The sequence below is a fragment of the Hemibagrus wyckioides genome, linkage group LG08 (genome assembly GCF_019097595.1).
Source record: "Hemibagrus wyckioides isolate EC202008001 linkage group LG08, SWU_Hwy_1.0, whole genome shotgun sequence".
In the NCBI taxonomy this organism is placed as follows: Eukaryota; Metazoa; Chordata; class Actinopteri; order Siluriformes; family Bagridae; genus Hemibagrus; species Hemibagrus wyckioides.
The window spans coordinates 26944376-26969375 of record NC_080717.1 but is presented as its reverse complement, the minus strand read 5'-3'; the positions used below and the strand labels follow the sequence as shown (position 1 = coordinate 26969375).

Genomic DNA, 25000 nt, shown 5'->3' with positions numbered 1-25000 from the left:
CTGACATCTGGATTAAATCATCCAGCAATATGTAACAGTGTATATCTCCAAAGAACACACAGTAGCACGACTATTATCCTGTTGGATAATATCTATTTGAAAACCACGTAATGACGGGTTTCTCCACAACGTGATGCTAACCCATCCGACAGCACCGCGACAGGATTAATGGTGCCACGCGTCATTCCTTCAGCACACTCCTCAAACCATGCACACTCCTTGCCATGCATTCCTTCCAGACTGCCTAACTGCAGTAAATGCGCCATGCACCGCAACGCCACCGCTAAAACGGCACGCAAGCAGCCGTGGCATCGAATTAAACCCTGCTCGACAGCCTAACTCCAGATGTTCTGTAGAGCAGCTGAGATTCGTGTCATTTCAAATGATTTCTGTAATACGCTCGACTTGGTGTGCGCGTAAATACAGGAAGTGACTATTAAACCATTAAAGCGTCTGGTGCCTGTAGTCACGGCAGTAAAATAACTTTTCCAGCTTTAAAACAAAACATATGTTCTGGAGTTAATCAACTTGAGAATTTACAAGCAGGATTTGTGAGAGACAGAAAGAAAGAAAGGAAAAAAGCAGGGGAAATGTTGAATCAGGAGCTGTGTGTGACTCATGGAGCACTGGAAAGTTGTTGTGACAGAAAAGTGGATCAAGCCCAAACATGTGCCATCTGCTGTTACAGTGAATTACTCCATAATATCGTGCATTCCCTGTGGAAATGTAAACAATTACGTTTCCAGTGAGCTGTCCTGGGAGTGCTGGTAACGTTGTCTGAGACAGTACATGCCTAATAAAAAGCGATGATGGTTTTATAGACTGCTACACGATGGTATTAATCTCAAACCGTCCATTAAATATGACTGGAATGGTTTCACGGGTGCCATCAATAACAGCTCGTTTGCAAGAATAAACTCGCTTCATGACTCAAAGGCAGGCCTACTGGCATGCAACAATAAAGATTTTGCTTGTATTTTGTGTGTGTGTGTGGGTGGACTCACATGGTCCACCTCGTTCCAGCGGTTCTCCTGACTGAGGGCTGCTGTGTAGGGTGACTCACTCTCTGAGTCCTGGAGAAGAAAAAGGATGTGTTTCCATGATTTTAGTGATCAGCAATAGTTTTCTAATAATATAATATATAATCTAATCATAATTAAGGAATAAAACCCTTGTGGGTGTGCGCTTGTAGGAAAATAATCAACAATAGGGTGAAATTTTCCTTCATCATTTTAGTGCTTTGTTCCCTGTGACATCAGGATTTTTCTGAAAGGTCCACAAAACGCTCTATTTTAATATCATTTTAACTTAATCTGATAATTTATAGAACTGAATCTCTGTTTTTTGGGGGGGTTTTGCACTGTGTCTGCGAAGGAGTGTGCAAATGTTTGTTGTATATAGATGCTTAGGCACTCTTTATGCACATGACAAGAGACTGTTCTAAAAAGATGTGAAAAGGTCCTGACTGTTACACAGCACTGACACTGGAGACTCCTTCCATGCACATTAACATTTCCATACAGGAACTTCACCATAGCAATGATTTGTCTGGTTAATTATTTATCTCAGATTATTTGGGGGTGTCCATCATATGCTTCCTGTTTAACTGAGTGTATTATATACACCAATCAGCCATAACATTGTGAGCAGTGAGAGGTGAAGTGAATAAGACTGAGTATCTCCTCATCATGGCACCTGTTAGTGGGTGGGATATATTAGGCAGCAAGTCAACATTTTGTCCTCAAAGTTGATGTTAGAAGCAGGAAAAATGGACAAGCGTAAGGATTTGAGCGAGTTTGATGAAGGGCCAAATTGTGATGGCTAGACCACTGGATCAGAACATCTCCAAAACTGCAGCTCTTGTGGGGTGTTCCCGGTCTGCAGTGGTCAGTATCTATCAAATGTGGTCCAAGGAAGGAACAGTGGTGAACCAGGGTCATGGGCGGTCAAGGTTCATTGATGCCCGTGTGATCCGATCCAACAGACGAGCTACTGTTGCTCAAATTGCTGAAGTAGTTAATGCTGGTTCTGATAGAAAGGTGTCAGAATACACAGTGCAGGATGGGTCAGGGCTGTTTTGGCAGCGGAAAGTGGAACCAAGACAATATTAGGAAGCTGGTCATAAAGTTATGCCTGATTGGTGTAAACTTGTGATTCGCCTTATTTACATTTATGCCCCCTGGAAGACATCCTCATCCAGATAGACTCATTTTATACAGTTGATGGTTAAGGGCCTTGCTCAAGGGCTCAGCTTGGTTATCCTGGGCTGTGATCTCATGACCTTCTGATCAGTAGTCCACCTTCTTAACCACTAAGCTACCACTTCCCTTATAGCCAGAACTACTGACATATTTGAGAATTGGACAATGTTGTGATGTGATATGAAGGAGAATCTAAACATTTAGTATATAAATCACATTTCGTGAGCTTTCTTTTTTTTTTTTATTTCTAACTGCTTTGAGTGAAAGGGTGTAGGCTCACCATGACTCCGGTTACATTGGGATTGGGGTGGCCAAAAGGCAAACGGTGTCCATAAAGAGATCTGGAAGTCTCATTCTCCATCTAAATAATACATCAATCAGAGGGATATGATTAGCACATTTTAAAGTAGCAAATTGTCATTTTTTAATTTTTTAAGCCTTAACATTAGACATTGTCATTGTAACAATGCAGCTTTACAGAAATCCTCCTCTTGATTTTGTATCCTTAATAGAAAAAAAAGCTCATTGTTCCCAGCATTCCTGGGATAGGCTCCAGATCCGCCATGGCTTGGACAAGGACATAGCCATTACTGAAGATGGGTGAAAGAATCGGTGAAAAACATTTTATTTGCCTCAGCTCTCTTTGAGGTAATTGCAATGGCAATGAAAAGCCTTGTCCTTCCCTGAAAGCCACTTCACACACTCTGCTGAAATTACTGCTGCATTTTGGAAATATGTCCAGGAAAGAAAAAAAAAAACAAAAAAAACATGGAAAACACCCCCTCAACCTCTATTTAGGCTGTTCCAGCTGTGGGCGGAGCTAATTTACAGCCCAGAAACAGAATCCTGAGATAAAGAAACGAATGAGATCCTTTGCATGGCAATATTACAAAGCGCAGTTTTCCCGAGGTGTCCTAGGAAGTCTTATTTTTATTACAGTGTCTAGGAACACTTTGAAATATTACATACCGTACCTTTAAAATGTAACAAATAGAATATTGGAAAGACAAATGATAAATTAGGACAGAAAATCATGTAATCCATCTGTGATTTGAAGTGTAATGTTAAGCATGTATATTTTTCCTTATTTCGAATCCTTAAAATGTACTTCACATCATTTCTTAAGGAGATTTTTACTTTAAATCTCTCAAAACAGGTATTTGTGATATCCAGCTCCGAACCCACCCGACCCAGCGGATCAGAACCTCTACAGCCTCATTTATCCACCTCAGATGTTAGGAATGAACAAAAACTTGTCCCTGAGATGAAGCAGCTCTGTGTCCTACCTGATGCACGGCTTCTTCCAGTTTCTGCTGCGTGTCCTCCATCAGCTTTTCCACCTCCTTAAACATTTCGTTTAAAGATAATTGGCCCAGAGCCACATGCTCCCCCAGAGTGTCGCCGAGGTCCGAGGGTCTCTTCTGATCAGCCCTCACCAGGCTAATACAGAGAGACACAAGAGTAAAGAGCAGCATCGTTGTGGTGGAGCAGAGAGACTCCTCCAGTCTGACCTCAGAGCCGACTGAAGGGAAACTGACGAAGGGGAGGAAAAAAGAGCCGGGGCAAAAAAAAAAAAAACCCTCACTTGGCTTTCTACATGCCTGTGTTATTAAAGCAACAGTGCAGCATTCCTGTTTTCCTTTAAAGTACCTAGCTTTAAAGTTGTAGCAATAAAGCTTTAATACATCATGAAAGATTACAATATATACACTATGTTGCCAAAAGTTTTGGGACACCCCTCCAAATCATTGAATTCAGGGGTTGGGCTCGGCCCCTTAGTTCCAGTGAAAGGAACTCTTAATGCTTCAGACATTTTGGACAATTTCATGCTCCCAACTTTGTGGGAACAGTTTGGGGATGACCCCTTCCTGTTCCAACATGATTGTGCACCAGGTCCATAAAGACAGGGATGAGTGAGTTTGGTGTGGAGGAATTTGACTGGCCTGCACAGAGTCCTGACCTCAACCCTGTTACCAAAAATCTAATGATGAAAAAAAGTGTTGTTGAGGATGAAAGTAAGACAAAAATAACAGTCACTGAGACATGGTATTTGCTCCACAGGTAAATAGTCAACACCTTGAAGACGGATGCTGGTATGTGGATGGGGGATAGAAATGATAAAAATTCGAAAGCTTGATAGATTTCTGTATGGACTGGACTGACGGCTTGTATTTTCTTTGAACTTGTATCTTTCACCTGGATGTGTAGATATAGTTTACCTTGATGGCACATATGTATACTGAATAAAGATTTATAGGTACACTACATCCACCTTCCTAATGGAGCCACACCAGGGATAAGGAAAAGTGTGATTTATGGCTCTCTTTGAGAGAAAATGAAGCTATACATGAAATAATGTATCAACAAACTCCTTCTTCTCCTGTAGATGGCAACAGATCACAACACAAGCGTTCTTATACTATCATCTCATACTACATCGAGGCAAACTGTATCTCTGTAAGCCTGCACCTGCTACCTTAGAACAGACAGTAGAGGCCCATTTTTATTATTACAATGTTTATTGTATTATTTATCATTATTTGGATGACTTTCACATTTGTACAGAAGTCAGAAGAAAATTTCTGGTCATTTAAGATATAATTTGATAGATGAAAAATTAATGTGTGCCCCCAAATGCAAAGCCCTATGAGGCTCGTTAGATGCAATGCTGTTAATTGCTAAGGGCCATGTGTTATGTTTCGCCTTGTTCAGGGCGACATGGTGACCTGCCTCTGAAAACTGATGCCCCTCTGTGGCAGCTGGTATGTGGCAAATGCACTAAAATATGCCCTGCTTGCATGTGTGTGCTTGTTTGTGCAATGGATGTTTATAGGTTTGCTTATAGATTTTTCATTATTGTTATAAAATCTATTACTGTAAACTTATTTTTTAGTAGTTTTCAATGAATTCTTAAATGAATGAATGAATAATGAATTCTTCATTGCCTTAATGTTTCTTTAAAAAAAATACTATATATTGTTTAAAAACGTTATCTTTGACGTACATATAAAATAAATAATATATGAATTTTAAATTATTTATGTTAGTTATATTTTATTTATTTATTTAGCGTTCACAACAAAGGGAACGCAGCAAAATGGTTTCGGAAGTCAATCCTCGATTTGGATTGGACGCACCAAGCTTGTCCTCGCTCCTGATTGGACGGTGACACGACAAAGCCCCGCCTTCTGTAATAAAATGCAGAGGTCTCCCACGCTGTGCTTCAGAAACGCTACGAACAGCTGAAGGGGTAAAGGGAGCACGTAAATAACGAATGTTTTGGGTTTTTTTTCCTTTCAGATGTTAAACTTATTTTAAGGATTAACACACTCCCGAAAAAAAGTTGACAGAAGGTTTATGGATTTATACGTGAAGTAAACAAGATTAGAAAGAAGCTGGACGTCAAATAAAGCCGGTGAGTGAGTTTGACAGGAATTTTGTGTGAGAAACTTTAGTTCAAATGGTTCAACTTTACACTATTATTGACTAGTTGTTAAAGCTACCCTCACGCGAGTGTAATTTATCACTGTTTACTTTCAAGACACTAGGTTATATTTATGAAAAATGAGTATAAAGTGAAGTTTTTGGACGGATATCAGATGTCAGGTTGGTGGTAGTTTAGTATCAAGTGTACTGTTAACCTAAATATTTCATCAGCACCTGTCCAATAGGCTGCCAGGAAAGAACTGTTCCGTTAAAACCGTTTCTTTTTAAATATTTTTAAATTGATCATATGCTAGTAACTAGCATAAGATCGGCAGCTAGTTGATGGAGTATTTGAGCAGGTATATAATTCAGCAGGTTTACTGTATATTCATGCTTATTTCTGGGTTTATTGCTCATGTATGAAAGATGACAGTATAAAGAGTAATAAATTAGTTGAAAAATCTTCATGCTTGTTTTGTTTGGTTTGAAAGTTTTGCACTTGTTTTTGCATTGCAACCTGTAAATGTGATTTAATGTAGCTTCAAACATTTTCAATTAAAAACCTGCACTATATTGCCAAAAGTTTTGGGACGTCTGCCTTTACATGCACATGAATGTAATATGGAGTTGTCCCGCCCTTTGCACCTATAACAGCTTCAACTCTTCTGGGAAGGCTTACCACAAGGTTTAGGAGTGTGTTTATGGGAATTTCTTTGACCATTCCACTAGAAGCGCATTTGTGAGGTCAGGCACTGATGTTGGACGAGAAGGTCTGGCTCACAGGCTCCTCTCTAATTCATCCCGAAGGTGTTCTATGGGGTTGAGGTCAGGACTCTGTGCAGGCCAGTCAAGTTCCTCCACACCAAACTCACTCATCCATGTCTTTATGGACCTTGCTTTGTGCACTGGTGTGCAGTCATGTTGGAACAGGAAGGGGTCATCCCCAAACTGTTCCCACAAAGCTGGGAGCATGAAATTGTCTAAAATGTCTTGGTATGAAGCATTAAGAGTTCCTTTCACTGGAACTAAGGGGCCGAGACCAACCCCTGAAAAACAACACCTGAATTCATTGATTTGGAGGGGTGTCCCAAAACTTTTGGCAATAAGTGTTTTCACACTCTAGTTCACACCCAGGTACGATTCTGGAGTCGTATGTTGATGAGCTCCTAATCACACATTTGCTTTCACATAAAAGAATTTCTTTTATATATATATATAATATTATATTTATAAGATACACTACTAGTCAAAAGTTTGGACACACCTTCTAATTCCATGGTCTTTCCTGATGTTTATTTCTTTCTACATTGTAAAATGCTGAAGGTGGCCGCAATATCCACAATCCACAATAATGTCCTTTGAACAGTTGATATTGAGATGTCTGCTACTGATGCTCTGTAAAGCCTTCATAACGCCTCTAATCTGAGGTGCTGTTAATTGGTGATTTCTGAGGCTGGTGACTCTAAATGAACTTCTCCTCTGCAGCAGAGGTAAGTTTTGCTCTTGCTTTACTGGGATGGTCTTCATGTGAGCCAGTTTCATCATGGTGCTTGATGGGTTTTGCAAATGCACTTGACAATACTGTTCTTGCAAGAACTATTCCAGAACACCTGACCTTCGTGTCTTAAAATAACAACTGACTGGTTTTTGTCATTACATATGGATTACTTAAGTCCATGTGTGTTTTCATAGTTTTGAAATCTCCAGTATTGTTCTAGAATGTAGAAAATAAATCCCTAAACAAAAAACATTGAATTAAAAGGCGTGTCCAAACTTGAATACTTTCCACACTTCCTGATGAACCATGTTGTGGTTTGTTCAAAGTGAACCCCAGCTCAAACCCCGTTCCTAGGCTTGAAAGTGGCGCTTATACGTCACAACAATGGTACCAGACTTGCTGCTTTGAAGGCCCAGAGTCCAGAAAACACCAGAAGTGTTAAAGCTAAATGAGGTATAGACTTCTCTTGATTGACTTGTTTGTAGGAAATATTGCTTTTCCTCCTGAAGAATGATCCAGTCCTTGCTCTCTCGTTTGGTACAGGTAATAAACATCCCGTGTGGACAAATCATAATTTCATTAGCTTTCTAAACAAGTCACGTTATCCGTGGCCCCCTGAGTGCTGTTGAGGCCTTCAAGAAATGAATCAAGCATTGTGTGCCTTGGGTTGATGCAAGTCATTAAACTGAACTGTGGAGCACAAACCGAGCCAAAGAACAGAACTGTAGTACTTCGTAAATGATTTTTATCCCCCCACCCCACCTACTCGCACTTGTTTACCTTTATTGGTTATGTCCCCCACCCCAGTTTCAACACCTACCAACAGGATGGGGAGAAGGCTAATGCGTGCAGAACGTCTGAAACCTACCAAGGACATCTTTTCATGTGATGTAACCTATTCATTAGCTCAAAGATGCCCGTGGACAGTGACGGTGGAAAGAGAATATGCCCCTCCCACCCAGAGATCACGGTCACTTCGAACATGGACTGATGTTGCATGGTTGGAATTCAGCTTCAAGAGCATTAGTGAGATCAGACTCTGATTTTGGGATGTTGTGGACACTGCGGTTCAAGGTCATCCCAAAGGTGTTCAGTGGGGTTGAGTCAGAGTCAGGGCTCTGTGCAGGACACTCATGTTCTTCCAGTCCAGTCTAAACCTCCACACCATGAAGGTGCTTGGTGCACACTGGCATTGTTATGCTGGAACAGACCTCTTAGTTCTGCTGAAGGACATTTGTAACGCTACAGAAAACACTTGTGTGCTTCTAACTTTATTCCAACAGTTTGGGGAAGAAGGTAGTCAGGGGTCAGTTGTTTTCTTCTACTCTCAGGATCTCCAGCGAGAGAGCACTTTAAACCACCAAGTCTCTGTCTCGTGTGCATGTTTCCCAGACCCTCCTTGCTTCATGGTCAAGCACCAGCAGTTTCCAGGAGAGCCCCACTGACTTATAAGGGCCGCGCTGCATATCAGTAGAGAGGACGACAAAAATACTCCAGTGCCGTGGCCTCACTGTCAAGTCCGGTGAAGTTCACCCAGTGCGACAGCAGCGTTCACCGCAGCCGTGAGCAGGTCCGTACTGCAGCACGCTGACGGAGAGATTTGGCTCGGTGCTGAATGTCATAATTAGCCCTAGTCATCTGCAGAAAGCCATAAGCTCCTGTGGGAGGCTCAGAGCAGCATGTCGGGACTGTGGGCCTTTCTGCTATCGCTCAGTCATTTCAGTCTCTCACTAATAACTTTACACAGATGATCAGCATGGCTGTTTCATAGCACTGTGCAAATTACCTCGTAGCCACAAACCATTCTGATTGATCAGAAAGAATTTATGCGTGCGTGTGTGTGTGTGGCAGACATGCTGTTATTTGTTGTTTCTGTCAGGTGATGGTTGATGAAGGAAAAATTCAGAGTTAGCACTTTGATGCAAGTTTTCTGTCAAGGGAAAGTCTTCATGACTGAGGGATTTTATCATTTTTGTGGCCATGTGACACTTTTTTTTTTTTTCCTTTTCCAGTACCAATACTGAAACCTTGGTCTCTTGGAGCTTGACAGATAGACAGAGAGTGAGAGCACAACAGACAAAGAGAGTGTGATGGAGAGAGCATGATAGACAGAGAGAGAGAAACAAATAGGGAGACAGAAACAGAGAGAGCATAAGAGACAGACAAAGAGATAGGCAGAGAGAGAAGCAGACAGAGGGAAGGAGAGAGCACAACAGGGAGAGAGAGAGCACAACAGACAGAGATCGCGACGGACAGGAAGAGACAGAGGTAGACTGACAGAGAGAGAGAGTACAGAGAGCCTGATGAAGGAACGAGTGTTTACAACTGCTATAGCCTAAGTGAAAAGAGGAGCTTGTTTTCTTGACATTTTAACAATGTTAAATGGAACTATCAAAGCTATGACTTTAAGTACGCAGTTGCCACTGACCCGAGGTCAAATCTTCTCTGCTTCTGTGATTGTGTGCCATTGATGTGTGTGCATCTAGCGAACAACAGCGGCTAGTACGCGAAACATACTTGAGTAATTCAACATTTTGCTGCAATATTGTGTGACATCATGAGTAGATTTTACATTCTATAAACAAAGACCAGCAACTTTTCAAGGCTGAATCTAGAACTCTATAGGGTTCTTGTTCTGTTTTGCAGCTTGAAGCCTTCACAGCCTTTTCAGCCTTTTTGACTTCAATTCAGATATCAGAAAGGTCAGGGAAAGGGTTGTGTAACTTGCACTGTATACTATGTGTCTAAGTTTATGTACTGTTAAAGAAAAAAAACTGCATTACCCCTGAGAATTTCTCTAATCCATATCTACTCATGTAGAATTAGCAGGATTGCATTCGGGGCATACCGGAAAAGCCTAAACAAAAGTCTCTTCTCCACCATCGCCACCCTGCCATTTGAAAAGCGTAGCTGGTTCACGAGATCGTGCGTTTTTCTCTGCTTCCTGTTGGTTGTTTAAAATCGCAAATGCCGGAGCTGGAAGTTCATCAGTTGTCTTTCAGATGTGTCAGTAGGTCAAGTGTTCTTGAGGGAATTTTGTCATCATTAAACAGATCATGTTGCAGTTGCGGTTCAGTTCTTTAAGGGCAAAGTTGCTTAATTTCTTTACCTTACTGTTATACTGCTTTTATAAAAAGCCCTTCATGAGGTGTCCTAACCTCCTTTAACCTGCCGGGACGGCTATGCGATCACACCCTCCTGGAAACTGAAATCTGAAACTCTTCTATTCTGAGCCCAGAGAACATCTGAAAGCTCCTGGGTAAGACACGCTCGTAGGAATTGAGGGAAGTGCCGGGACGTGCCAGACGCTAGCTTTTACTTTATCTGGATTTACAGAAATGGTGGCATGACTACGCTAGGTTCCGGTGAGTATTCACTCATTAGATAGTATGATATGTTAGCGGTCTGTAGCATGTTTGGTTCTTTTATGTCAGATTTTATATTTTGTTCAGCTCTCAACCGGGAACCCCCCCCCACACCACCACCACACCACCCTACCCCACAGGGGGTCTGTGAGGCATTGCTAGGGAACGGGGGTCCTTCTGAGATTCTTGTGAGCACGATACCTCAGGAATGATGAGAAATCATCATAGGATTTGTATAGAGTTATCCTCAAAACCAGCAGATGAACTGATCAAGTTTAGTTTGGTATTGTTCTCCAAAGAGAGGTCATATGATGTTATTTGTTGAGGCTTCCCATTTGATTCTTTCTTTTGGTGGATGGTGGATTTCCAGTGGTGTAACCCACATTATCCAAGTTTTCCATTTAAGGGTCCAAGTACTTCACCTCAGCTTAAGCGTGTTCAGTCTATGAAAAATTGCAGTAGTGTCCATGAAATGAGTCCATACTGAGGGGGTTGATGGTACGTATTTTCCTGTTAAGGAAAATCCATCAGCAGTCCATTTTGCCAGAAGGTATGACGACCACAGTATCTGTAATTTCCCTGCAAGGGCTGGGCCTTATTTATTTATTTAGACTGTATGTACACTGATCAGGCATAACATTGTGAGCTGTGCCATTGTGAGCATTGTGAGAGGTGAAGTGAATAAGACTGATTATCTCCTCATCATGCCACCTGTTAGTGGGTGGGATATATTATGCAGCAAGTAAACATTTTGTCCTCAAAGTTGATGTTAGAAGCAGGAACATCTCCAAAACTGCAGCTCTTGTGGGGTGTTCCCAGTCTGCAGTGGTCATGATCTATCAAAAATGGTCCAAGGAAGGAACAGTGGTGAACTGGCGACAGGGTCATGGAGGGTCATGGATGGCCAAGGCTCATTGATGCACGTTGGGAGCGAAGGCTGTCCCGTGTGGTCTGATCCAACAGACAAGCTACTGTTGCTCAAATTGCTGAAGAAGTTAATGCTGGTTCTGATAGAAGGGTGTCAGAATACACAGTGCAGGACGGGTCAGGGCTGATTTGGTAGCAAAAGGGGGACCAACACAATATTAGGCAGGTGGTCATAATGTTATGCCTGCTCAGTGTAGTAGAGAAACAGGATGTTTCAGACAAACAGCTGTGTAAGCAAAGTTTTCTAAAGATGCAGGAGCTGAAACCTGTAAGAAAACATTTGAGTAGGCAGCTGTTTCCAAGATCTGACGTTCTGAGAGCGGAGATTATTGACCGTAACTACAATACACAATCTCTCAGAGCACGAGACGATCTAAATGAGACACAGACTAATGCAAGGCGATAGTATTCTGTGAGTTTTGATCAGTTAAAACTAGACAAATTCAACTGAAACACTGTGGTGATAAATACACTTTGAAACATTTTCCGCATGTGGAGTCGGAGTCAAAGCCTGACCCTTAGATTTGAATGTCTGGAATCAGTGAATCAATCGTGTCTCTTTGGGATTGACTTTGATATGAACCCAAGACACACAAGAGCTATTTACAATGGCATGGTCAGGACTCCTGGGTCAACAAAATAATTTACAAGCAAATAGATTTTAACACACTGCCCAACTTATCATGTCATAATGTACATAGCTCTTTACACAGGCATTATGCCTGTCTGTGGCGAAAGGAATGGGAATAAAGCCTAGTTGAACTTGTGTTCCTTGGTAGTTGCTGATAGCTATCCGTTGTTTCCTTTGGGGAGATTGAGGGAGGTCCAATCAAATGCTGGTTTGGGGGTTCAGGAAATGTCTTCAAAACAGTGGGTGTTGTCCAGTTCACTAGATCAGATCTCAGAAGACAAGATGGCACAATGAGGGATGGAGTAAAGGGAACGGTTGAAATTGTTAATGCACCGTCTTTTTTTTTTCTGCTCTGGACAATTTTCCATTGGAAAATGTGAAATTCATTTTCCATTGCAGGATTTCTAAAGCTGATAAGAGTTTACTGGAATGTAATGCCCTGTGCACAGTTGGATAGAACACATACTCTCACATAGCTCTTGGGTTTCTTGTTGTCCATATCGTGAAAATGTCTTTTAGCAGCTGGGCCATATTGTGGAGCTTCCTGTTTTTCCCAGGAGGGCATTTGTCAGCACTTCTTCCCTCATACTGGAAGGAATTCCTCTTTACCCCCTTTCCTGTTTAATCAACTCTGTCTCCATAAACCTCAGAAATTTAACACTGCAAGCTGCTAGTCTTTATTCTGCGTGACTGTATGCTGTGATTCTCAGCTGCCTGTTACAAGATTACTCTTAAATTCACTAGGTAGTAGCTTGAGGCTACGTTTGTTGTTATTGTCATCTTGCAACAATGACCGTAGTTTCTACAGTTTCATACTCTTCATGCTTATACAGTAGTTTCTCTATCCTCGACTTCTGTTCCAGAGCAAAAAGCTATCCATTACAACCAAACGAAGCCAATGTAACCAAACCTCTTCCTTCATAAAGCAGCACACTTCAGTGCAACATTCTCCGATTACACCCTTTCCAAACATCCTACACACCGACCCCTCAGCCTTCCTTTCAAACGCGTTCAGCAGTGAATACCCCTCCACAACGTTCCCGTTCTACCAGGTCACCGAACTTCACCGTGTTTCCGGTGGTGTGAATCCCCAGCTGACGTGGACTTCGTGTCGTGTTCAGCGCTGACTCCGCTGGGACATGTACACCGCGCTTTGATGGAGGAACCTCAAAGCACAGCCTGGTGCATGTAAAAAGATCATAAAGACCTGAAGCCAGGCTTCAGTGCACAGTTGGACGTTTGCTGGCAAATGGAGATTCATGACAAAACCCAATGCCCCAGGATACAAAGACGTTCATGTAGTCATACATTTGACTGAAAAGACACCACAATTTGCCTCATAGACTCAATACAGATGCAGTCTATGAGGCAAGACATGTTTTGTGCCTGACTTTCACTTTTTTTTGGCTTTCTCTCAGAAGAATATGGTACTAAACTGCATGGTTGTCACTGAGGTGGTATTTTTATAGGACGCACCATTTGTGTATGTCTTATCTAGAAATCTGCACAGTTCTTCTTATTCATAAAATTCACTTACATGTAGTTTTTAAAGGTACAGAGTCTACCAAAACAAGAATTCCTACCAAATGACTCATAAAAACCCGTAAAATATATAAAATATATAAAAAAAGTGCATGAGTGATGAAGGATGTAATTGACCGGTCTGGGCGATAAAATATTGTGATCAGTTATCTCAGTCACGGATGAAATATTTTTTTTATATATATCTAAAAAAATGAATTTAAAAACAAATGAATTGTCTGATTTTGAATGAAATCTTAAATATTTATTTGTATTTATTCCTAATGATCAAGACTGAGGTAACTGGCAAGATTAAAAAAAAAACTCCCTTAAAGAGGCGGTGTATAAATATGAGAAAAATTCACGAAAGACATAAAACTCCGTTATAACTCAGCTGTACTGTGCCTCTGAGATACTTAAGAAGACACTCGATTCACTTTCATTTACTTCTTTTTCAGCACTGGTCTGAAACGATGCCCACAGCAGCCTCACCCTGAGCTAGCTCCTGTTCCGACCGGGGGAAAGAGGGAAGCGATGGGGGAAGCGGAGGATGAGAGGAGCTCTCAGGCCAGCCAGCTCTTTGAGAACTTCGTTCAGGCCTCCACGTGTAAAGGCACCCTCCAGGCTTTCAGCTTGCTGTGCAGGCAGCTGGAGCTCGACCCGACCGACCACCAAGGCTTCTACAGCAACCTGAAGGCGGCCGTCACCTCCTGGAAGGCCAAAGCCCTGTGGACCAAGCTGGACAAACGAGCCAACCACAAGGAGTACAAGAACAGCAGAGCATGCTCAGACCTCAGGGTATGTAACGAAATGAAAACACATGTTGCAGCGATGAAATGTTCTTCTTTCCTGTAGGTCTCTTAAAGCATCTAAAACACCTCAGGAAAAAAGTATTAACCAGTTAAACCGGTTAATATCAGAGATATCACTGAATTCCCGGTAAACATTTTTATGCCGTTTAACCAGACTGATCCGCTTTGCTCTTAAAGCTGCTGCAGTCTAATGATACTGAGATTATCATGTGCTGTGGTAGGAAAAGTGGACATTGAACTCGACTCGTAAACAGAAAGAGAAATAAGCAGTTTAAGCCAAATAACTCATTTTCATCTCCATTTGTTAGGCAAATCAGGTCATCAGGGATTAACTGACCCACAGCTGACATCTTGGTAGCATTGCTTTTTGTCATTTATTCATGGATACGTAAACGGAAAGAATGCCGTTTTCAAAGCAGAGCCTTCACTGGAGGCTGTTTCCAGAAATGAGTTTTATACTGGTCATAGTTCAGAAGATCAAGAGTGTGTGTTTTGTTTCTCAGTGCTTCATTTGATTCTCCCTGATGTTGGAAATGATCTGTACATTGCAAATGAGGAATTAAAAGCTTTTTAGTTTTATTTGTTTGTAGATGCACATGATTACAGAGATGCATCAAGTGCATTGTTTCTGAGAACAGTGAAACAGCATAAGCTGAATTCTGCAGGGTTTTTTTTTAAGGCCACATACTGAAGTCTGTTAGCGCTCGAGGTCTGAAAGAGCAGGATTAGGACGTTCCCGAGAACACTGGCTGATTGTGCAGATCTTAAAATGAGGGCAAAAAAAAACATGTGTTTTGTGAAAGGAACTAATCTTTCAGCTCACAGGACAGAGTGTGGAAATTGGGCAGTGTCTGAACATCCAGACGTGGGGTTCAGAAAATAAGTCGCAACCTCGGACGTCTGCATTTTTTTTTTTGTTTGTTTTATTTGTTTAAATTATTAGAAATCTTGAAGGATTGTGTGTGCTAATATTTTGGAAGGTTATTGGGAGTCACTTTTAAATATATTTATAAATATGATATTTTAGTACTTTTGTTATGCTGACACTCTGAGGTGTGGGAATTAAGGTATAAAGATGAACAAATTTCACTAAAAAGGTTTTCCAGTTACAGTCAGTAACAAGGAACAAACCCTTCAACCACTTTTGAATAGAACTCATGACAACGTTCACGATGACGGCCTGCAACCAACGCAGCTCGTCAGTGTGTGTAACATGAACTCGCTACACATTTTTACAGTTTGACTTACAAACCTGACGTTCACAGATGTTTGCTTAGTTCCTATAGAGGAGGATTAAAAGCATTCATTAGATGTCATGTCATAGCCAAAACATGCACGAACGTGTCACGGCCGCTCGTGTACGCTCACTCGAATAACAACATGCCGGCGTGGATTATTTTCCTATAACCACACAACGACTGGTAAGTCAGTGCAAGGAATTTCTTTCGGTTTTGGTTACCTGCGATACACGAAAGCATGCTAACATAATACTGTTCAAATTATACAGTCATCCTGTATTATACAGGCTTGTAGAAAAGCGCTAGTGTAGACCTACCTGTTATCTTTTATGTCTGATGACAGCGTTTTGAATAACAAGTGTCTATCAGATGCTGTGAACACTGTAGGTGAGCAATTACAGTCTGAACTTTCACCCATATAGTAAGTCCTCTAGAATATTTATTTATTTATTGACTTTAAACTCATGCACTTCTGGACAGTGAAGTGTATATAACCAGATCCTGAGTACCTGAGATTGAAGCAGTTTAGAGATTAGATTTCCCCAGTCTGCTCTGATCTTCAATGTTCCTTTGTTTCTAGATGACTACAGTTTCTAAAATAACATTTATAAGATATCACACCAATTTATATGAGAACCTCAAAGCATTTGAAGGTGGACTTTTTAGCTCTCAAAGGTCTCATAATGAGGTGAGAAAACACAGAAGACAAGAGACTGGTGGAGAGAGAGGCAAGTTTTATCGCTTTGGGGGACGATATGATCGAGAGGTTCTTCAATGATCCTTTGGTGCGTCTCAGCTTGGTTCAGTGGGACATGTGGAATATTAGTAGAGCTGATGGTCCTCTAAATTGAGAGGAACCGCTTGACATAGTGTGGTTTGGACCCTTAGTCATCTCCTGGAAGATCTGTATGAGGCACATCTCACTGGATAGTGACCTTAGGAACATCTGGGTATCCTTTAGGAGGAGCTGGAATCTGTGGCTGGGGATTACGAAAGCTGCTGAGTTTGACCATCTGAGTGTTTCCTGAAGGAAATGTATGGTCAAACATGAAGGATAAATTTTACTTCCAGTCTCTCTGTGTCTAGTACAATGCCTTTATTTCAGTTTTATCAAGTTGTTCTGGAAGCCCTGGTCGTAAAAGATAGCAAAGCTGCAGAACACATCACATCATGTCTCTCCTAGAGATACTGCTGAATGGAAAACCCGACACATTCGACATTATAAAAAGTTCTCTGTCTGTTCCAGATAGTATAATCTCTAGGATATGGTGTGAATGCAGATCATCTTTCCTCGTTCATGGATGAATTTATGAGTCTGGACGCACACTAGGTGCTACTCGGCCTTGTGTCTTTCCTCAGATGTATTGATTCATAAGCTTCAGAGTCGAGAGCTTTACCAGCTCTGGTGTCTAAATGTTTGTACACACAGCAACACACCTACTGTGTTCCACACCCTTCTGATGACTAATAACCACAGATCACCGTCTTATATTAGGTCCTGTATCAGGCCTGTGGATTATTTTCCATTAACAGTACACTCTCAGGTGTTTATTACTGGCTTATAGACACTTTATGGCCTCCGGAAGATGAACGTGACTCACGATGACACCAACACACGCGCTCATCACACACCATTTAAAGTTAGTCTTCAACACACGACTCCTTTTAAGGTTACACATAACAGTGCTGTAAAGTTTATTGAGGATTTAATTTTAAAAGTTGGTCTTAAGGAGAAAGGTTATGTATGTGATTGCATCGCTGGTGCAAAGATCAGTCCAAAGGTGAACCCAGTGAACAGGGTTGATAGTGTATGCAAACACAGACAAGTCTGTGTCTCAGCTGGGCTCAAGCTCCTGAGCTGATCTGTGCTGCAACACCAGCATAACTGAGATGATGTCATTTCAGGGGTCATTCCTTCTCCTCTGCATTGCAGTGTTTATCCTGTAAGTTTGTTATGGGATATCTAGATATCTCAAAGCAAATCTAGTGTTCTATTTTACCCAATCTCAGGTAAATATATCAGATTTTTCAGCATTTTTTTAATGCATGCACAAGCATATAAAGAAGGTGTTTTATGTAGAACTGAGGGTTGTCCGATTGGACTGGCCCAATCCCCCATCAACCAACACAGGCAGTTCAATTAAAGACACACAAAAATGACTTGCATTGTAAATGTAATTAGGTATAAAGATGAATATAGTAAGAATAAGTCTCTATGTGTAAACATTTCCAGATCCATAAAGAAATTTCCTTTCCATATCCAGTTCCAGTCTTTGCTGTTTGTTACCAGATCTGATAACTGCCATGTTTTCTTAGATATTCAATCCACCCCCGCCCCCATTCTGTGATCTGGATCACAGCCGTTTCTCCTGGAAAACATTTTGGACTGTGGAGAAATTACATCTAATTTAATTTGGTTATGTTTAGTGAAATAAGGTAATTACTCTAAACCAATAAGAAGAAGGAGACTTGTTGCATGATCTGGCAACCACAGTAGTGATTTGTATTTGTTGCAGAATATTTAGAACATGCTGTCGTTTTTAAACTTCTTTTTTTTTTTCTTTTACTTTAACCAAAAGAAATTGTGTAACCAGTGTTATCCTGTAAAGTATTAAGGTCAAGAGATGGACAAATTCATAATGAATTCATGAGCTGGATCAGTGAGCGAGTGAAAGCTCTAATGGGCTGGTCAGCCTCATGTTTTTGGTTGCCTGGAAACGGAATTAACGAAGCTAAGATGCGGACGTGAACGTAACATAATCGCAGATTTTACGGGTTAGCCATATAGTGCATTAACTCACTTAACCAGCTAATGAAAATCAGTACTCATTTTTTCCATATAAACAAAACTTTTAGTCCTGTTGTCTTTAGGATTAAAAAAAAAAGTATTTGGTTATGCACTATATTTGAATCAGCTGTTATTTTGCGTCACACTGATTTGACTATCTGTTAACTCAAGCTTCTGAGGGTGGATTAATAGAAAATAAGCAGCTGTGAAGTCTTGGAGAATTGCTAAATAAGTAACTGTCTCATCAGTAGAACAGACTGAGTGGTTTACTGAACCACATAACACCAATCTCCTCTTCTGTCGAGACAATCGCCCTGTGAAAGTGATAGATTTGTATCAACTTCCTGAGCTATAACCAGTTAAACAGCACGTTTGATTGACTCGAGTTTCTGTCCTCCACTTCTCTTCGTTCCTTCCCAGTGCCTGGTCATCGGCGGAGGCCCCTGCGGCTTGCGTACGGCCATAGAGTTAGCTCTCCTCGGAGCCAAAGTGGTGGTGATCGAGAAGAGGGACACGTTCTCCAGGAACAACGTTCTCCATCTTTGGCCTTACACCATCCACGACCTCAGGAACCTCGGTGCGAAGAAGTTCTACGGCAAGTTCTGCGCCGGAGCCATAGACCATATCAGTAAGTACAAGCTGTCTGTCTGTAATCAGATACAGAGTTAAAGTAAACTGTATGCAGCAGTTTTTTCTGAAGAACTAGCGAGTCGCATAAATATGGACCATTCTGCTATTATTTGCAGATTCATCATGTACAAGTCTACTTTCCCAGGATACTTTCTCTTATTTCTAAACATATTTTATATGTAAATCTGAGAGTCACAGGAAAGGATCTGTGAATAAGACACCACTATTGTTTATGGAATTGAACTCTCTCATGTTTTCCTTCTGATGTTAACTCTCTAAGCCCTGTGTGTGTCTGGCTTCTTTGTATTTTCCAGCAGAGATTAGACCACACCCCCAACATTCAAAAAAGATGCAAAAAATATCATGCCTCTGGCAGACAATAATGCAAACATGCTGGTTTCTGCAGCCGCTTGTGTCTAAGCATCTGTCGCGAAAGTCTAGTGACGTCTTCCGCTTTCATGTCTTAATAATCATCATAATGATAAAAAATAAAATCTCATGTTAATACGATTATGGTTTATGAGATGAACATGCCAGGTTTTCTGTTGGACATTACATTAGCTCATGTTTATTCATGCTTGTGTGTTTTAGGTATTCGTCAGCTGCAGCTGATCCTCCTGAAGGTGAGTCTCATCGTCGGGGTGGAGGTTCATGTCAACGTCGAGTTCCTCAAACTCCAGGAGCCGCCTCAAGAGCAGGACAACGATGGTAAGGAGATTAGACCAAAGAGCCACTCCTATCCAAATGTGCATTATATAGCAATCAGACTGTAGACACCAGGGCTCTGTGCAGGACAAGTGAATTCCACAACACATCATGTCCAAGAGACATCGTCATGGAAACTGTAGAGAAATTGTAGAGAGAGTTTCTATGCAACTGTTTTTCCAATTCATTGGCAACCATTTGGGGAAGACCCACACATGGGTGTGATGTTCAGGGGTGCACATACTTTTGCTCATGTAGTAAAAAATGCCATGTGCACTCCCCAGAAACATTTCCAAATAGAGTCTGTAAAATCCATTGAATGTGTAATATAAAGTAACGAGCTTTAAAGTAAAGGAGCTTCTGTAATCCAGGTCCGGGACCAACAGTATGCTCCACTTTGACTCTAGCGGCTTTGAAAATTCTTTAAACATTTCACAGGAACAAAGTGCGGGTGGGTAAAGGTGATACGGAGAAGGTTTTTTACGTCATTGCCACTTAGAGCTTGCATAGCCTGCAGATAAGCTGCTAATGATACTCTCCGCTAAATATAGACCGTTGTGCCACCGGGGTCCGGGCAGAACCTCTAGATATGTAGCTTTTGAGAACTGTAGAGGTCTGGCATTTTTGTGTCTGTGTTCTGTGTGATTTTTCATATTCCTATTTATACTTGGGTGTGTGTGTGTTTTGCAGGGCCGGGATGGAGAGCGGAACTGCAGCCCGCTTGTCACCCCATCTCTGACTACGAGTTTGACGTGTTAATAGGATCGGACGGACGGAGAAGCACGCTAGATGGTGAGTTTCATTGCTTCTAGTCTCCAGTCGCCATGCTATGAAGTCGCCAGGAGGAGTTCCTACTTCTGGTTGCCATGGTGAGAAAGTTGCATATCGACTAGCATTCCGTATCGGCTTTCTTGCGGCTAGAGATGAAACGTTCTGGATGGAGATTTAGCGTTTGTGTAAAACTGTGCAGTGTACATCTGCATCATGCAATATGTCAAGTCCGCCTTCACTCCCATTGATATTCCCTTCATATTTGCATAACGTTAAACTTTGCGTAACTCTGTCGTATCGCTGGACGCGCACACATCTTGATGCTTATGGTCACCGTCGCTCATTTCACCAGAACTTGTCAGCTCTCATTGAAAACAAATGATCTCTGGTTGCTTTGTTACTGTATGTGTGAATGTAGCACAAGATTTCCATCCAGAACCATTAGCCTTTATTTTGGATTTATCACCTGCTACTGGAATCTAACAGCTCAGAGTGAAGCTCCGACATAAAGGTTACACGCACTCTCTTTAGTCACATCAGAGCGCAAAGAAGTCACAATAGTGCGGTTAATGCAGTCCCCCTAAATTAGAATAAGATCACTTGCAGAACTTGACAGTTAAATCTATGCCAAGTTCTCGATTACGTTAATGTCGTGTACTGAGAAATACAGGAAGTAGTCCTGCACCATTTAGGTCGACGGTTAGGCCGTCTCTAAACAAACAAATGTGCTACTTGCATTTACTTTAGAGATAAAAATAGATCTATGCATAGATGAGTTTCCTGTTTTGTGGAGGATTTCCAGAGGAGTCCAAGAACCACAGAATGAGATCTCACAAAATGATATTATAAGGCTTGCTCATTTGATCCAGTGGAAGCTTACAGAAATGTCGAGTCAGACAACAGTGTGTCCATAGCGCCAGAGTTTCTCACCTCGTGAAAATTTAGTGCCTATTCCGGGAATTTGAGAAGGTCTCTTCTGAAGCACGCGAGCAATTAATCTTCTCTGATAGAAGGAGAAACTGCTGAACAGAGGCGGATGTGTGGAGATAACAGATACAGTTCTCTTCACTGTAGGTCGAATTTATTATTGTAATCAAGTCATTAGTTATTTCTAGAGAAAGAAAAATGTTCTTTATTTATCAGTAAATGTTTTTGGGTATGGGACACTGATGCTGGGTATCAGTTCAGTGCTGTGTCTAATCTCATTGCAGTAATTGGAAGTCTGATATTTAAAACGTCTTGTGGAGGTTTGATAAATGAAACCTGTGGGCTGATGGTGGCCTGTAATTAAGCTCTTTAAAGCGTCCTGGTTTAGTCTGTAACTCTCCCACTCAGTCAGGAAGGAGCAGGAGTGCTGGAGGTGTCTCTGACGCGTAACTGTTGACACATGAAACTACTGAAGTCTGCTCAATATGTCAGTTCAGTATTTAATCTTGCAGCATAATTCATTGTCTTCTTTTTGGTTATAGCTACATGGCCATTTACATGATGCTTTCAGTTAAAATTTTTATATATATATATATATATGTGTGTGTGTGTGTGTGTGTGTGTGTATATATATATATATATATATATATATATATATATAAGAGCCCACTGCCCAATCTCCAGATTTGAACCCTATTGAAAACCTCTGGAATGTCATCAAGAGGAAGATGGATGATCACAAACCATGAAGCAAAGCTGAACTGTTTGCTTTTTTGCAAAAAGAGTGGTATAAAGTTCCCCAACAGCAATGTGAAAGACTGGTGGAGAGCATTGAGACAAAACGCATGCAAATCGGGGTTATTCCACCAAATACTGATTTCTTAATGTTATTTAGCCAAAGCATTAACACAATTTGTTTAATATTGGAAAAAAATGTAAAGGAAATTCATTTTAAAAATAGTTTTTGATCACATGTGCCCATGTTTCTACAGGATCTACAGTGGCTTGTATAGTTTATATAAAAAAAAAAATTATATCCAATATATTTTTCAGTGTTGTATGATTTATTTGATTGAAAAAAGTGTTACATAAGCAATTTTTAGACCAAAGATGCATTAGGTAAGAGTTATCATTATTATTATTTATTTTTCATTTATTTATTTATTTATTTATTGATTGAGATTATATCTCCAACAGTGAGCGGGTAATTCTTGCCCATGTTCATGAAGCTCCACCCCCAGGATCTACAGTGGCCTGTTGGGGGTCTGTAAAATGATTGACAGGAGGCATGTATCTAAACATAAACCAGCGTTTCATACCAGTTCATTTTCCAAACAGGTTTTCTCAGTGACTTGGGGCACTTTTCTCTCAGGCAAATGCAACTTAATCTACTGTTTGTTTTTATTATGTTCTACAAATATTCCAGGTTATTTGTACCAAACAAGGAATACAATAAAACATCTTAAAACAGCTATTTTCAGAAAATCATATAAGCAATAACTGTTTCCGTTTAATTGTCTGTGCAGCTTTTAACTGATGTTTTTTGTTTTTTCACTTATTCTTCTTTCTCTTCCCATTTTCTCTCCTTTTTCTCTCTCCATTTTCATCCCCTCTCTCCTTCCACTACTTTTTCTGTTTCTTCTTCTTCTTTTTCTTTTTGTTCTTCTTGGCTCTAGGTTTCAAAAGGAAGGAGTTTCGAGGCAAGCTGGCCATCGCCATCACGGCCAACTTCGTGAACCGCAACACCACAGCCGAGGCCAAAGTGGAGGAGATCAGCGGCGTGGCCTTCATCTTCAACCAGAAGTTCTTCCTGGAGCTTAAGGAGGAAACAGGTGAGTTCTCAACCTTTCTAACCTCTGTTCCTACACATACAAAAAAATAGAGAGGTTACTGAGTGTACTGCATGATGTGATTTGATTAAAACATCTACATTTAATTAATCATAGACATAAACAGACTTGAGTAAGATCTGACTCAAGGTCAAGAAGTTTAATTACTTTCCTTTCTGATGATCAGACGGAAACAAGGTTAATGATTTGTCCCCTGTTGGAATCGATCATTCAACTCTGTCTTGTTTATCATTTCCTTTTATAGTGCTGACACCCGAGTGATAATTAGATGGGAAATTCTCTAGTGCTAAAGTCAGGAGCATGAGTCGCGATGACAGTTTCTTCTGTCAGTTTATATCTCATGATATCATACCAGGAATAGATAATGATTTTGTTTTTGTTTTTGAACAGGGATTGATTTGGAGAATATCGTCTACTACAAGGACAACACGCACTACTTTGTCATGACGGCGAAGAAGCAGAGTTTGCTGGATAAAGGTGTCATTATTCACGTAAGAGGAGGTGTTTTTTATCTAGACTGCACTTTAAGTGAAGTATACAGGACGCTGAGCTTCATTTAGGAAAGTGTGTGTGTGTGTTTCTGGTTTATGCGGGATTAGAGCATTGGGACTTGCGGCATCTCGGCATTGCACTTATTATACTCCCCAAAGGGATGAATCACTCACTGCAGCAGCGTGTGTGTGTGTGAAAAATCTGGCCCCGGGTGTCTCTCATGTCTGTGGGATGATTTGCTCACTGAGAGGATTAGAGGGTGATGAGGATGTTCCTTTGTTGACTGAAAGTCTAACAGGAAGTCCACACAAGTCCATCTGCTGTGCCTTTCCACACACACACACACACACACAGAGTGATCTTCAGTGATTCATATGGAACACACACATTACTGTATGGCATGTATAAGAGAAGAGATTTCTGCGAGGGACAATATGTATGAGGATGTTTTTGCCGATGCGCAGCAAACTATTCTAGCAGAGCTGATCTAATAGATGTTTTATGAATATTTAAGAAGTCTTACTATTTTCAGATCTTCATAAATACATTTTAATCTACGTTCGGGAAATCATGCAGAGAAAAATATGGCCAATATTTTTTTTGTTTGTTTGTTTGTTTAAAAAAGGCCCTGTTGTTTCTGTCTCTGCTACTTATAATTGATAGAATTTTCATCTTCTCCATCCTCATATTCTTCTACACCTTCTCCATCCTCTTCATCTTCTTATTCTTCCACATCTTCTCCATCTTCTTATTCTGCTGTATGTTCTGAATTAACTTCATCTTCCCATCTTCATGTTCTGCTAGATCATTTTGCTATTCTGCAATATCTTCATCTTCTTATTCTGCTGTATGTTCTGAATGATCTTCATCTTATTCTTCTCCATCTTCTCTATCCAGTCATTCTGCTGTATCTGCTCCATTTCTATCTTCATGTTTGTGTTCTTCAATATCTTCATCTTTTTCTCCATCTTGTTATTCTGTTATATATTCTGTTCATCTTTTTTTTATTAATTAAAGAATGACCTGTTCTACTTTTTAATCTTTTTATAATTGCACTTTAATGTTGTTTACACATTACACATTGTGTCCACATGCCTCTTTTTCTTCTTTCTTGTGGTTAAGTAAATGAGACAAACATTGTCATGTTAGAAGTAAATGAGTAAATTCTTTTTTTTTTTTTTTAAACTGCAGACAGCAACAGTGGAAGAACGGCTTTAA

General features: G+C 40.7%; 2 protein-coding genes and 1 long non-coding RNA gene across 18 annotated transcripts in view; 2 read left to right on the top strand and 1 right to left on the bottom strand.

Annotated features, from left to right (window-relative positions):
- Positions 1-3495, top strand: part of LOC131358273 (uncharacterized) — a 5264-nt gene extending 1769 nt beyond the window's left edge. The window contains exons 2-3 of the long non-coding RNA XR_009205367.1: positions 2714-2849; positions 3358-3495. This is a non-coding gene — a long non-coding RNA (uncharacterized LOC131358273). The remainder of the gene's footprint in view (positions 1-2713; positions 2850-3357) is intronic.
- Positions 1-3676, bottom strand: part of dkk3b (dickkopf WNT signaling pathway inhibitor 3b) — a 9384-nt gene extending 5708 nt beyond the window's left edge. Inside the window, exons 1-3 of the mRNA XM_058397921.1 lie at positions 3488-3676; positions 2482-2562; positions 1005-1073 (exon numbers count right to left, since the gene is read on the bottom strand). Coding sequence (XP_058253904.1) covers positions 1005-1073; positions 2482-2562; positions 3488-3676 — 339 coding nt within the window. The remainder of the gene's footprint in view (positions 1-1004; positions 1074-2481; positions 2563-3487) is intronic.
- A 1732-nt stretch (positions 3677-5408) lies between these two features.
- mical2b (microtubule associated monooxygenase, calponin and LIM domain containing 2b) overlaps positions 5409-25000 on the top strand; it is a 55029-nt gene continuing 35437 nt past the window's right edge. For 14 of the 16 annotated variants that reach the window (XM_058396748.1, XM_058396750.1, XM_058396747.1 and 11 more), the window contains exons 1-7: positions 5409-5616; positions 14028-14367; positions 18828-19035; positions 19629-19745; positions 20433-20534; positions 23117-23272; positions 23681-23781. In XM_058396748.1, coding sequence (XP_058252731.1) covers positions 14104-14367; positions 18828-19035; positions 19629-19745; positions 20433-20534; positions 23117-23272; positions 23681-23781 — 948 coding nt within the window. In that variant the 5' untranslated portion in view covers positions 5409-5616; positions 14028-14103. Of the gene's footprint in view, positions 5617-10358; positions 10491-14027; positions 14368-18827; positions 19036-19628; positions 19746-20432; positions 20535-23116; positions 23273-23680; positions 23782-24973 lie in introns of those variants that run through there. The other 2 variants (XM_058396762.1, XM_058396746.1) reach the window with 2 other exon arrangements.